The following is a 15228-nucleotide window of genomic DNA, read 5'->3' on the forward strand; positions in this document are numbered from 1 at the left end:
TCTGCAGTGATCTTGGAGCCTAGGAAAATAAAATCTGTCACTACCTCCATTTCTTCCCCATCTATTTGCCAGGAATTAAGAGGGCCAGATGCCATGATCTTGGTTTTCTTAATGTTAAGTTTTAAGCCAACTTTTGCACTCTCCTTCTTCACCCGCAACAAGAGGCTTTTTAGTTTCTCATCTGCATATCTTAGGTTGTTGATATTTCTCCTGGCAATCTTAATTCCAACTTTTGATTCATCTAGCCCTGCCTGCATATAAGTTGATGTGCTCTGCATATAAGTTAAATAGGCAGGGCGACAGTATACAGCCTTGCCGGAAAGGAGTCCTTTCCCAATTTTGAACCAATCAGTGGTTCCGTGTCCAGTTCTCACTGTTGCTTCTTGACCCACATATAGGTTTCTCAAGAGACAAATGAAATGGTCTGGTACTCCCATCTCTTTAAGAACTTGCCACAGTTTGTTGTGATCCACACAATCAAATGCTTTAGCATAATCAATGAAGCAGAAGCAGATGTTTTTCTGGAATTCTCTAGCTTTCTCCATGATCCAGCATATGCTGGCAATTTGATCTCTAGTTCCTCTAGGTCTTCGAAATCCTACCTGTACTTCTGAAAGTTCTCGATTCACATATTGCTGGAGTCTAGCTTGTAGGATTTTAAGCATAACTTTACTAGCATGTGAAATGAGTGCAATGGTGCAATAGTTTGAACATTCTTTGGCATTGCCTTTCTTTGGAATTGGAATGTAAACTGATCATTTCCAATCCTGTGGCCACTGTTGAGTTTTCCAAAATATGCTGGCAAGTTGCGTGTAGAACTTTTACTGCATTGTCTTTTAAGATTTTGAATAGCTCAGCTGGAATACTGTCACTTCCACTAGCTTTGTTGTTGCTCAGCTTTTCTAAGGCCCACTTCACTTCACATTCTAGGATGTCTGGCTCGAGGTCAGTGACCACCTCATTGTGATTATCAGGGACGTTAAGCTCATTCTTGTATAGTTCTTCTGTGTAATTTTGCCACCTCTTCTTAATCTTAATTATAAATGTAATAATAAAAAAAATCTCTTCTGCCTCTGTTAGGTCCCTGCCATTTTGGTCCTTTATCATGCCCATTTTTGCATGAAACATTCCCTTCATCTCTCCAACTTTCTTGAAAAGATCTCTGGGCCTCCCTATTCTATTGTTTTCTTCTATTTCTTTGCATTGTTCATTTAAGAAGGAATTCTTATCTCTTCTGTTAAGTGAGTTTTGTCCCATTTTACTACCTTTCTTTGCCACAGTCGTTAAGGGAATCACTGCAGTTTTTAAGTTAGTAACACGGTTGTTAAGTGAAACTGGCTTCCCCATTGACTTTGCTTATCAGAAAGTCACCAAAAGGGGATCACACATGACCCCGGGACACTGCAGTCATCATAAATACATGCCAGTTGTCAAGTGTCCGAATTTTGATCACATGACCACAGGGATGCTGCAACGGTTGTAAGTATGAAAAACGGTCATGAGTCAATTTTTTTTCAGTGCAGTTGTAACTTTGAATGGTCACTAAATGAATGGTTGCAAGCCAAGGACTACTTGTCTGTGCACAATAGCTATTTTGTCAGTGTACATTTAGACAATTTACTAAATGCCAACTTTTAAAACAGTATGCAGTATTATTAAAAAAAACAAACCAGTTTACTGACATATTCAGAATAACAGAATAGCGGTGCTTTGGAAAATGGGTTGACCACCCTCTTTTTTGTAGCAGCCCCTCAAATATTGGAAGACTGCTATCATGTCCCCCCTAGTCCTGATTGCAGTGTCCCAATATTTGAGGAACTGCCACAAAGAAGAAGGGGGTCCAAATTTGACAGTCTAAAATTTGGACTGTTCAGTTTGAGAGTCAAAGGTTTTCCCCAAATTAAGGGTATGGCTGTCCTCTAAAGATCACAAGGGATTGGTCTAGATCAGGGGTAGGCAACCTTGGCTCTTTTATGACTCGTGGACTTCAACTCTCAGAATTCCTGAGCCAGCTGTGCTGGCTCAGGAATTCTGGGAGTTGAAGTCCACGAGTCATAAAAGAGCCAAGGTTGCCTACCCCTGTCTAGATTGTGCAAAAGGTATTCAAAAGAAAAATGCTATAGCAGAAAAGATCAGATATTTCAAACTGCTCCCTCCCCAACTTAGAGAGGGAGCCTTGAACTCAGCCTCTTCAGCTGACTAGAATGCACCCAGCAGATTTTCCAGATGAGATACATTATTAAAATGATTTCTCCATTATAAGCTGTAAAGGTCAATGAGCAATGCAATGGAAAGCTATTAACTACATTGCCCAAGAATGCAGAGCTAAATCGGAAATTCATAGACTGGTATCTAAAAGAAATTGGCCTATGCTTTATTTTTTTAAAAAAACAACAGTGGAGGAGGGATCAGTTATATATGAAAAGAAATTGTAATCTGAGCCAATGAAGACAATTTTTGATATCAATACCAATGTATTTTTGAGCGCTATTTATGTGTGTGTGTGAGAGAGAGAGAGAGAGAGAGAAAGTGTGGGGGGAGAAACAAGAAGAGGGCTGTTTTGTTGCTCTAGATGATATAGATGATATAGATATAGGTATAGAATAACAGAATGACAGAGTTGGGAGGGACCTTGGAGGTCTTCTAGTCTAACCCCCTGGTCATGCAGGAAATGGCTACTTCTTCATCTCTTGTCAAGCAATAACATTCGATGTTAGCAGCGTTGACAATACCATTTCAGACAAATGTTTTGTCCAATCCCTTCTTAAAAACCTCCAGTGTTGGAGCACCCACAACTTCTGGAGGAAAGTTGTCCCACTGATTTTTGTCAGATTTATCCTTAATTCTAGGTTGTTTCTCTGCTTGATTAGTTTCCATCCATTGCTTCTTGATATAAAGATAGAGATGACAGAAATAGAGAAAGAGATGCTAGAGATAGAGATGATAGAGACAGATGACAGAGATAGACAGATAGTGATGACATAGAGATAGAGATGATAGAGATGATATATAATAAAGACGATAGAGATATAGAGACAAAGATGATAGAGATAGAGACTATATAGATAGAGATGACTTAGAGATAGGGATAAATACACTGTCAATATAGATTTAAAACTTTCAAAACAGATAAGGGATAGGCAAAAGCGCATTTATGTATTATCCATGAAATACAGCAAATTGCTTTCTGAGCCCCAGCTTCTATTGTCAAAGCATGATTATTCATAATTCTCTAATCTGAAATGTATAATCATGGTAGGTTTATTTTTTGGTATAGCAATTCTGCAATGTGGTTGACTATTCTTCCAGGTTGGAGAGATGAAGGAGCTCCTGAATGCATCTGTGACTGGAATCCAAATGGTCGTGCAACAAAATGCCGGAGAAAATTCAAGGTAGTGGGTGTTAAGTCGTGGGTGTTAAGTCGTGGGCTCTGGTGAGCAGGAATGATGACACAAGATGGAGTACAGGGAAACTCATTCTTTTATTCTTGCTAGAACTGTACTGAAGCATGGGCTGCAATCAGCCGCAATATATAGTCTAGCCCCTAGGTGGCAGCCAATAGGTTTGAACCCACGCTTGCCGCCTGGGGCTGACCAATTGCAGGACTGGAGACGGCCTGTCTGGGTTGCTGGAGAGCCGTTAGCTCCTCCGGCAACGCACGTGGTGTAATATTACAAGCCCAATACATAACAGTGGGGAAACTGTATGGCAAGCAATCAGAGCTTCTGGTGACTCCCCCCAATCTGCCATTCTATCATGAATAGTGTTCGAGGGTGAGAAACTTTCCAAGGCCAGACAAGGCATTGGGTCTCAGCTGTGGTGGGATTCAAATATGTGAACAACCGGTTCTCTGTGTGGATGCCGTTTCCGGAAGTCCACTCTGGGCCTGGGCAACAAAGAATTAGCTACCGCTTCTGCCGAAGTGGTGCGAACCGGCTGAATCCCACCACTGGGTCTCGGATTCTGAAGTTCTGTTCAGATATAGCACTGCTGTTGGTCTTGGGTGGATCCAGAGCTGAAAAATGAGACCTGTCACAGCCAAAGGAATACCTCAGAAGCTACCAAGCCTCCTTCAGTGAATTATATTCTAGATTTCTAATTACTACTTATTTATCAAATTTAGATACTGCCCACCTCAGAATAATTCCCAACAGCATATTTGCTATGAGCAGGAATAAGGCCCATTTTTTTAGATGATCTTGCCAAGAAATTGGTGGGGAGCTGCTTTTCTTTTGCAGAAATGTATCATTCCAAACTTTGCAGGTCTGAATGTTTCTACAGCTACAAATATACTTCTCGTAATAAGTGAACAAATTGCAAAACAGGTCACTTACCAGTGAGAAGAATCATGTCATAGGGTAAACTATATTAGTTATGTTCAGGCAAGGAGGTTTGCTATTTGTTTGAGGGAAACAAAATAATGAGGACTCATTCATACACGGGACGGGAGCATATACTTGGCCCCTAAGTGAAATTCCTCTTGTTATACTGTGGCTCAAAGAAGTGTTTACATAAGAAAGGACAATTAAGTGTAGGGTCCTCGGTGTTCTCTGAACTTGGTTACTTTCTTGCAGATGTTTCATTGCCAAACTAGCTACTAAGGAGTGGTGATAATGATGATGATGATGATGATAATGAGGAGGAGGAGGAGGAGGATGTTGGAAGGGACCTTGGAGGTCATCTAGTCCAACCCCCTGCTCAGGCAGGAAGCCCTATAGCATTTCAGACAAATGGCTGTCCAGTCTCTTCTTAAAAACTTCCAGTGTTGGAGCATTCACAACTTCTGGAGGCAGGCTGTTCCACTGGTTAATTGTTCTAACTGTCAGGAAGTTTCTCCTTAGTTCTAGGTGGCTTCTCTCCTTGATTAGTTTCCACCCATTGCTTCTTGTCCTGCCTTTGGGCGCTTTGGAGAATAGCTTGACTCCCTCTTCTTTGTGGCAGCCCCTGTGATATTGGAACACTGCTATCATGTCACCCCTCATCCTTCATTAAACTAGACATACCCAATTCTAGCAACCGTTCCTCATATGTTTTACCCTCCAGACCTCTAATCATCTTTGTTGCTCTTCTCTGTACTCTTTCTAGAATCTCATCATCTTTTTTTACATCGTGGTGACCAAAACTGGATGCAGTATTCCAAGCGTGGCCTTACCAAGGCATTGTAAAGTGGTATTAATACTTCACGTGATCTTGATTTGATCCCTCTGTTAATGCAGCCTAGCACTGTGTTGGCTTTGGTGTTGGCTTTGGTGTTCAAAACCATTCAAAAGAGAAAATCAGAATGCTAAAAAGGAAACATAAGACCAAAACACCTCACCAGCAATCAACACCCAGATGAGCAGAGATTAATACCAAGATTAACATTAGACCAACAATCAAGAAGCAAACAATACTCCAATCGTGGAACTACCAAATTAGATGAACAAGTTAATAATAAGTAGCCTATTCAAGAACCTCCAAGACCACTCCTGCCATTGCTGACAGGGCAAGCAACTAGTATATATAATGCGGGCAAACCCCACTCCCTACCCAGTTTGGTAACGAAACTTCTGCAAGAAAACAATTAACCTCATAGAGCAGAGTTCCCCAGGCTTTCAGAGTTGGTGGCCTGAGCAGGGGAAGGGGAAATGAAGGAATGGTTTTGTGGGGGGGGGTTTGAATGCATGTGCGTGTGCATGTATGTGCACAAACACCCCTTGCTCATGCACATGAGGCCGTGAGCACTTGTTGCATGGGGCTACGAATGCCCATGATGCTCACCATGACTCGCACGCAAGAGGGGACCAGGGACCCCTCAGCTCCAAATATTTTCTTCTGTGGGAAAGAGCAATTAAGTTTTGGTCACTTACGTCCACAGTAAGCATGGTAGCAGACACTGGGCTTGGCTAGATGATAGACGTAATAACCTCCCGGACATGCCTTGATTTCCACAGTTGTATTCCAGAGGCAGCAGTTTCCATTGAAAGTTGCACAGGCCTGCCTTTGGACGATGCCGTCTGATTCTTGAGGATGGCTGCCATTCAGCCAGATTGGGGCATGGGTGCCACAGTGGTTCTCAGGAATGCAGAAGGTAGGCATGGCATCCCCAGCCATCCCGGTAAAGCGATACCATTCTCCATCCACGTGACTGTCACATTCAGGCTGATCGGTAGAGTCATTGAACTGGAATTCCGTGTTCCTCCAAGGCTCATTCAGACTAATGTAGGCAGAACAAGGATCAAGGGCTGGAATACAGGAAGAGGAAATCTAGTCATTATCCATAGTAGGATGTTAATTATACTGGAACCCTGTAGCAGTAAGTAGGAAGAGATAAATAAACGTTCGATTGCTGGAATAGAGCCAGCCAATTGTTGAATTCGTGGGGGCATTTTACTTTCTGCACAACTACACAAGATTACATATTTATCCATAGTCAAGCTTCAGGGTCAAGTGGGGCCCATCTCACAATAATTTGCTGTATTTTCTTTATAAAAAAATTACTAACATAAAGTCATATATTTGGGAAAGGCCACTGAAGCCAATCTTCTGCCCAGTAAATGAATTTGATCATAACCAATTATGAGAAAGCTCGCCATTTCCCTAGGCCGGGAGTGTCAAACTCGCAACGTCATATGACGTGTCACGACGTATCGTGACTTTTTTTTTCATTGCCAGCAATGGGATGGGCGTGGTTTTGGCATGATGCATCCAGCCCATGGGCCGACAGTTTGATATCCCTGCTCTAGGCAGTTGGTTCTGTTGTTAAACCAGTAATCCTAGTTAACTATTTTCAATTGGATCTGCTTTTCTACAATATCACTTGGCTTGAACTCTCTGTGATACAGAATTAACTCATGGCCTTTTTCTATTTTTCAAGTATGTCTTCCTGAGGCTAAGTAAACCCAGTTCCCCCTCAATCTTTAATTTTTGGAACCTATTTTCTGGTCTGATAATGATTTGTTGCCTTATGGGGAATCTGGATGTATCACTACATTCAATATCCATAAAATCCAGTTTTACATTATGGGGCCTGTAGGGTTGATTTTTCTTTTACTTAAGGCCAGATGATCCTTGTGGATTTTCCAGCTCCACAATTCACGATTCTATGATAGTTTCTTGTAGGTTAATTGAGGTCCACAAGAAAGTATCTTGATAGGGAATCTTGCCTGCAAGTTCAACATTCTCTGCAATCTCTCGTGTATCTTAACCAGCTGCAGGCTCTGCTAGGTCAGCCTGGTTCATTTTTAGAAAATGAACGTTAATACAACCCACGTGGCTAAAAAGGCCCAACAGAAGCTTCACTTTCTCAGGGTCTTGCGGAAGAACAGGGTAGAACAATGGCTAATGACCCTCTTTTACCGGTCTACTATAGAGAGCGTCCTCTCGTATGGTATTGTGGTTTGGTATGCTGGTCTGACAGCCGTGGATAGGAAAGTATTACAGAGGGTGGTGAGGCCAGCACAAGACATTGTGGGCTGTCCCCTGACACCACTGGATGACCTCGCCAGGGCTTGTTGCCTTGGAAGAGTGAGGAAAATTCTCAGGGATGACTCACACCCTGGACGGTATCTCTTTACTCTCCTACCATCGGGTAGGAGATATAGGAGTATAGCCAGCCACACCAACAGGCTGAAAAACAGCTTTTATCCGTGGGCTGTTAGGCTTTTGAACGGGAAATAATTTTTATAAACTTTATGCAGAATTGACTTGCGAGGCCGGTGTGTGGTGCAATTAGCTCACAGGGTGTAATAAGATGAAGGGTTTGTTGTCACTGTGAGTTGGGGGGTGGGAGCACGAAGGGAGGCTCAGCTAATCTCAATGTATACATGGTTGTACTTTGACAATAAAGGTTCATTCATATGTCCAATACCAGCTTGAAGAAATAATTACAGATTTCTGCTGTCCTAAGAGAAAACGAAAAGCCCAGGCCACCTTCTACTGAGATCATATGTGGAAAGACTTAATAAAAACAGGGTCTCTTCCTCCTTCTATATATCTACAACGCTTAACATTCAAGTAGTGCCTGAACCCCCCAAATCCAACTAGGTTTCAAGATTCCTTTAAAAGGAAAAGATCGAAAACGCATGCATATTGGCAATATATTGTTTATTTATTCAGGCTTTCCCCACCTGTTGGGATACCACTGAAAGTCCCTCCCGTGTGACCAATGGGAAATTGTGAGAACTATAATTGCAACAGCCAACATAGATAGATGGCTTCAGTATGGGGAAAACATATTTAATCAATAATTGAGAGCGGCTCTAGGAAGAAGGAAGACTACTTCTTATAAAGAGAAATAAAGAAAAGCGTTTTCTTGCTTGGCTGTGTGATTAAGATGTCTTCTCCGTTTCCTACGGTGGTAACTGAGGACAGCTCTGTCAGGAAGGGCTGCTTGTAACCAGCAAAGGAAGGACTAATCTGATTGATGCATAAAACAAGCCAGGGGATTTTTCTTTTGCCACCAAAAGAAAGATGTGTTATAGGAGCCCATCAATCTTCTATGAGTAAGCAAAATAAGGAGATTTCCCCCCCCCCTCTGATCTGTAGGTCTGGAGCAAAACAGGGTATTTGTGTCCGTGTTGACTCCTGGCAAATGCCTGCACAAGTCCATGCAGTTTTCTTGGCAAGGTTTTGGAAGTGGTTTGCCATTGCTTGCTTCCTGAGGAAGCTGAGAGTGAATGACTGGCTCAAGGTCCCCCAGCTGTCTTTGTACCCGAGGCAGGACTAGAACTCACAATCTCCTTGTTTCCAGCCTGCAACCTTAACTATTAACTGCCCTGCCTAACCAAACTGGCCCTCTTACATTCAGCATATATTTACGACGAAATCTCATCCGTCGAAATCTCATCCGTCATCCTCAGGCTGGTGGATGACGGGACAAATCTTTATTTCCTGTTTCAGCCTAACCGAAGGCCATCGACAGGCAGTAGTCACAACAGTGACAGCTCATATTTGTGTAAATTTTTTTTTAGATTGCTAACAAAGAATTAAAGGGAGACTGATATGCGTTTCAAACTTATTTGTTTTCATCAGTCAGCCATACCCTTCTGAGATACCTAGCAAGGTAATTTAAATAGTTAACAAGCATTTAATACATATCTCCCTTGCTTCTCAGCTAACAAAGTGAGATAGAGCTTGTGGCCTAGAGGTAAAAACAACTGCCTAATGTGCAATCAGCCCAGGTTCGAATCTCAGAAGGGTATGGCTGACTGATGAAAACAAATAAGTTTGAAATGCATATCAGTCTCCCTTTAATTCTTTGTTAGCAATCTAAAAAAAAATACACACACACACACACACATATTCCTTGGGGCTTCAGAACCTAGTTGACTAGCTGGCAAGAGACCCCTGCATTAGAGAACACTGCTTGATCAGAAGGACTCAGAGCTTGTCCACTCTGCCTGATCACCCTAGGAACAGCCATACTGTAGATGGACCATCCCTCAAATAACCAGGTCCGATGTCATAAAGGGCTTCATAGTGCTAACCAGCTTCTTGAAGTGCCAACTGGTAATCAGTGCAGCTTGCAAAACGACTGTGGTCACAAGGGCATAACAAATCACGCCCAAGACTTATTTTGCTTATCCTTCATTTTCATGGAAACAAGTACCTCCCAAAAGATTTGCAGACAGGTAGTAGGAAAGCTAGTGTTATTCTGCAAAGGAGATATTTTTCTTTTCTCTTTTTTTTTTTAAAAAAAAAACAAGACCTAACCAAATGGGAGTGTGACAATTAGTACCTGCTTAAATAGACTTAAAAAGGGGACAAGATAAAATCTTAGCAATTTTGAACAGCTTGCTTTCTGAAGTTGTTTGGTGATCCATCACTGGAGGTTTTTTTAAGAAGAGACTGGAGAGCCACTTGTCTGGAAAGATATAGGCCAGGGTCTCCTGCCTGAGCAGGGGGTTAGACTAGAAGACCTCCAAGGTCGCTTCCAACTCTTATTATTCTGTTATTCTGACTGATACCAGAGAGCTAGAGATTCCCAGGTCATGCAGACAAAGAATCCAGGTTCTACATTCCTAATGAAAGAGTCAGTGTTCTGTGTCATTTGACGATAATGAGCCATCTTCAATCCCTGATCCTTGCCACCATGCTTTGCTTTCCAGCTCTCCCTGTCTGCCTTCTTGCAGTTCAGATCTAGGAGTTGCTGCCTTTGAACAATTCTCAGATCTTGATTACCCAACAACCTGTCACCTGCAATGCAAGATTCCGGATGAGCAAAGGACATCTCTGTCAACCTCCTCCCAGCAAACAGAATTTCAGAAAACTCTCAAGATTTAAAGCAAAGGCTGCAAAGGAGAATATAAGAACATTCATCACACTTTTCATGTATGATGCATCTAATCTCACTGCCGCTTCCAAATTTGCCCTTTATATTTGTGCATATATTTAACACCTGATTAAACACCAGGTAATCCCAGCTGACTGTAGGATTAAAGCAGGATTTATTATCAGCCTTCTTGGGACTGAAGCAAATGGATTGTTTTCTTTCTTCTTTTGCTAAATAAGTCAGTTTCTCTAATTTGATACATCAAAATAAAGCAAAAAAATTTTTCCTCCCTTTTATTAAAAAGTTTTGTAAAAATTACAATATAATCCCCAAAACCCTTTTAGAATTTCATTGGCCATTGGGCTGCCTTCGACTCTTACATTATCCAACCTGTATTTTAGGAACAGTGAAATATCGATGTAATTTGAAAAGAAAAATGCCTTGTTACCTAATGAGAAAATACTGGGATGGCTAGCAATTTATTGTGGGTTCATTTGCTTATGAATATAGATTGTGGAGTGGGTGCAATTCATCACATTCTTTGTTTCCAATATTCAGACAATACATGCCGCTTGCTAGAGTCAAAATAAAAATCTCCAAAAGCTTTGCAGATGTATAAATAATCTAGAAAAGAAAAGAATCATAAACTAAAGTGGAATGCACCATCAAGACCACCCAAAGCTTGGAATGGAATGAAAAATTGGAGAGGAAGTGACAAAATATGAAAAGAACAATTGCTTGATACACGGAACATTGGTACATGTTGTTGGAAGTTCAATGTTTATATCTTGTCGCTGAATGTACTGCATTATGTATGTAATTTCTGATTTATCTGCCTTTTTAAAAAGATCTAAATAGATGATTATGTGGGCCAGGATGAGAACTGAACTCAATACACATGATATGTGAGTGGTGTGGCATTTGGGTTGTGTGTGGTGATTTTAAGTCTATGGGTATCTTGTTTTACTTTTCTATGTTGTAGTTCTATGAGTTCAGCAGTTACTTAAATCTCCTCACCGAATGAATGAATGAATGAATGAATGAATGAATGTGTATGTTTGTCAATGGCTGTTTTCATGCAACTCTTTATCATGATTTACTTAATTTAAACCAATTTTCTGAGGTTGCAATCAACCATATGAGCTATGTTTGGGTATCATACCAGTGGAGGTCAAGGTCAAGGTTTCTGGGCCCCAAGTCAAGGTTTCTGGGCCCCAAGGCAAAATCTCAGATGGAACCTCTGTGTTGATTTTAGGAATCAACTTATACTCTAATGACGAATTTCAAGGGATCAGATTGGTTAGTGCCTGGGATTTGCGCAGACAATTTTTTTGCGGAGGAGCTGCAGCAATGCAATTTAGGACATTCTCTTGGGGATGGATGAATGCCACTAAGTTGTGGTCAGTACTAAGTTATCAGATATAGGTTGTAAGTATCCAGATGACCACAAGATGATAGCAGAGAGGAGGATTGTATCTCTTTGCTGCCAACTAGTGGCCAGTCAAGTCAGTAAGCACTGAATGTGGCCACTCTGCTCACAAACAACACCTCCAGCATGTCATTCTGTCCAACCCAGTCCACCCTTCTAGGCAAGCTGGCTCCTCTATGGATGCCTTTTGGCCCTGTAGCTGCATATCAGAAAGAGGATGGTTTGATTTAAAGGCTGAAAGTCTGACTAAGAGCCTCTGGGTTAGAAAATAACTATCACTGCTACCTTACTGCATTTACACCACTGCTTGCATGGCTAAGGCTATCCAATTTGGGTTACAAGAATTCAAGTAGCCATTTGTAAAAGCAGACATCCAGATTTTGCCATCCAGACCATTACATTCTTAAAAATTAAATTTCTTCTGTAGTTGCACAGAATTTAGAATAACTAATTTCACCCCATTAATATGATAGTATTATAGATTATTTTTATTTTATTTATTTTTATTACATTTATATCCCGCCCTTCTCTGAAGACTCAGGGCTTAGATTATGGCTCATATAACACTGGCCTTTTCCAAAAACCTCTAAATGGACTGATCTTTGAAGATGGATTGTTGCCACTAGAATTTATCAATACTAATCTCCCTTTTAAGAGACGCAGTGGCTCAGTGGGTTAGGACACTGAGCTTGTCGATCAGAAGATCAGCAGTTTGGCGGGACGAATCCCGAGTGCTGTGTAACAGAGTGAGCGCCTGTTACTCGTCCCAGCTTCTGCCAACCTAGCAGTTCGAAAGCACGTAAAAAATGCAAGTAGAAAAATAGGGACCACTACAGTGGGAAGGTAACAGTGTTCTGTGTGCCTTTGGCGTCTAGTCATGCCGGCCACATGACCATGGAGATGTCCTCGGACAAGTGCTGGCTCTTCGGCTTTGAAATGGAGATGAGCACCGGCCCCTAGAGTCGGAAACGACTAGCACACATGATTACCTTTTTAATCTCCCTTTTAATTATTTTTAATTGTAGTTATCATATTTGGGACACATTATGTGACGACCAAGCTCCCTTGAGAAGTCTATAATTCTGGGAAAGGCAGAAGAAAAGAAGAAGATGGCCAGCAGCAAGCTGCACAGTGATGAATACACCATTGGAAGACTTGAAGGACCAGGCTGGAAACTGTTCATCCTGGTGGAGATCTAGCTATATGGCTACGAAGAGTCAGTGCTGACTTGATATCACATAGCCAATAAATCAATTTCCCTTTCAAAATCATCCCTTGATTTCAAAATAGCAGTGAATGTGTGGATGTTCCCATGTTTTGTCATACCCTTTAGAGACACCTTCATTGGATTCTAATTTAGAATTGCTTATCAAATAAATATGGAAATATAGCACCACTCAATATTTGCTTGACTTCCCCATGTATAATGAAATATCTGCCATGAACCTTATGCTGGCAATGGGAAAGTCATCTTTTGAACTATTGCGCATAACCTACTTAATACAATTGGGGTAAAAATAAAATTGGTAAATTTCTAGGCACACAGTATTAGCCTCTGAATAAAATGTATCACACAAAGACATCAGAGTATTCAAAAGTATGTTAGAATAAAGAAGAGTCTCCTCAATTGTTATGTAGCCATGATTTGAAAGAAATTTACAAATCACAAGAATCATATTCTAATAATAAGCTTCTATTTAATAATAATATGCTTCTATTTGTAGTAATACTCTATCTAGCATTTTATGGTTCACACAAGATCATCTCATTTAATTTTAAGTGTGTGTGTGTGTGTGTGTGTGTGTGTGTGTGTGTGTGTGTGAGAGAGAGAGAGAGAGAGAGAGAGAGAGAGAGAGAGAGAGAGAGAGAGAGAACTAAGATGAGTTCTTGATTTCTGGGACTATTGCAAAATCCTGTTTATTCCTTGTGTATTTTAGCACTAGAATGGGATAAAGTCCCACTTTCATAGAATTGAATAAGAATAGAACAGACTGAAACTGTTGTGCGTTACTTACCGCAGAAAAATTTAGCCATGTTGGTCTTATTAGAAAGTAAAGGAGAAAGTATCCATATTTGTGAGTGATGATACACTCTATTACACATCAAAGGCATAAATGGAACAGAATCTCATTCATATATTGGGTCCCTCCCAATATTACTTTTTCTGTAGTTATCTGAAATTCTGCTGCTAGGAGTCTATAGGATTCGTTAGCTAGCTATGGCATAAGCAAGCAGGCAACAACAGATGTGAGGAGAATTAAGAGTCATCTCAATCCTTTCACACTATATATGAAGTTTTGGTTACTCTAACTGCTCTGGGATTACACAAAGTAATTAGAAGAACAATTTATTGTGCTAAATGCTACAGAAATCCAGAATCCAGAAATACAGAAACAAAACAAAACAAAAAGTACAAATCTTCCAAATTGCATGCAGCAAGCGAGCAACGAGGCATTTTGTCCACTATGTATGAGTGCCCTGTAAAGGCCTCAAAAGAAACGGACAAGAATATGGCCTTTTTTATAGTTAATGGATGTTTGCAAGTACTCACCCACTGTATTCTCCTGCAAGGACTGCGTATTAGTGTGGATGCAAAAGGACAACACAAACAGTAGGAACATCTCTTGGTGGCAAAGATATCTGCATTGAGAAGTCTCAGCAGGATACATTGAAGAAGAGAAGCTGAGTCTATTTCTTATCATTCTAGCAGGTACCTTCAGGCTATGCTATTTTGAAGCAAAGTGTACATATGTAGAGAAAGTCTTGTGGGCACTGTGGGTTTTATCAGAGGAAGAGGCCAAGATGATAATAGTCTCCACTGTAGCCTTGACCTGTCCACAGCAGCAATGCTTTACAGAGACAAAAGGGTGTGTGTGTATTTTTCTCCCCGGAGTCATTCATTTTGTTTGCAAAGCCATCCTCCAATTGTTTGCTTGCAATGTGCCCTGTAGTGACCTATCTGCTATCTTATCCAGAAGGACAACTAAGGAAGAGACACACAGACATCCTGTGGAGATGGGGGAAGATGGTGGCCCTTATCTATCATTTCTGCTTCTATGACTAAGAAAAGTAACTCTGACACTGAAGAACAACAGAGAACGAGACTTCACTCCTGGTTTTGCTAAAATGGAGGGAAACATTTTGGGGTGGAGGGAACCCCGTGAAGCCTTCCGAAAATCTGGTGTTCTCCAAATGTGCCAATCCCGTGATCAGCTAGCTATAATCTGATACGGCTGGCTGATACCATCCAAGCAAAATGAATCAACTAAAGGCATTTTCCACTATTATAAAGGTAACCTACTTCCGGTGTGTCGCTGTAAGACTTCTGAGCAAGTAATTCAAGGAAGAACCATCAGCAATTTTAGGCTGGAGCACAGGGAACTCAGACTTCGGAGGTTGTTTTTTCCTGCCCCCCCCTTTGTCCTTGCTCCTTTGTTATGATGGATTGACATTATCCGTAGCCGGTGATTTTGCATGCTGTTGCAAATCCCATAAACATCGATTGTCAGTCAGAGTGAAAGGTTGCTGGTTTCCTTGGGCCTGCTGA

At 41.1% G+C, this 15228-nt stretch overlaps 1 protein-coding gene across 1 annotated transcript in view; it reads right to left on the reverse strand.

Moving 5' to 3' along the window:
- Positions 1 to 14350, reverse strand: part of OIT3 (oncoprotein induced transcript 3) — a gene marked incomplete at its 5' end in the record, with an annotated part of 45894 nt that extends 31544 nt beyond the window's left edge. Inside the window, 2 exons of the mRNA XM_083365062.1 lie at positions 5850 to 6224; positions 14233 to 14350. Of these exons, the coding sequence (XP_083221188.1) occupies positions 5850 to 6224; positions 14233 to 14350 (493 nt within the window). The remainder of the gene's footprint in view (positions 1 to 5849; positions 6225 to 14232) is intronic.
- Between the last annotated feature and the right edge of the window lie 878 nt (positions 14351 to 15228).

Source organism: Vipera ursinii (genome assembly GCF_947247035.1).
Source record: "Vipera ursinii genome assembly, chromosome: 5".
Taxonomy (NCBI): Eukaryota; Metazoa; Chordata; class Lepidosauria; order Squamata; family Viperidae; genus Vipera; species Vipera ursinii.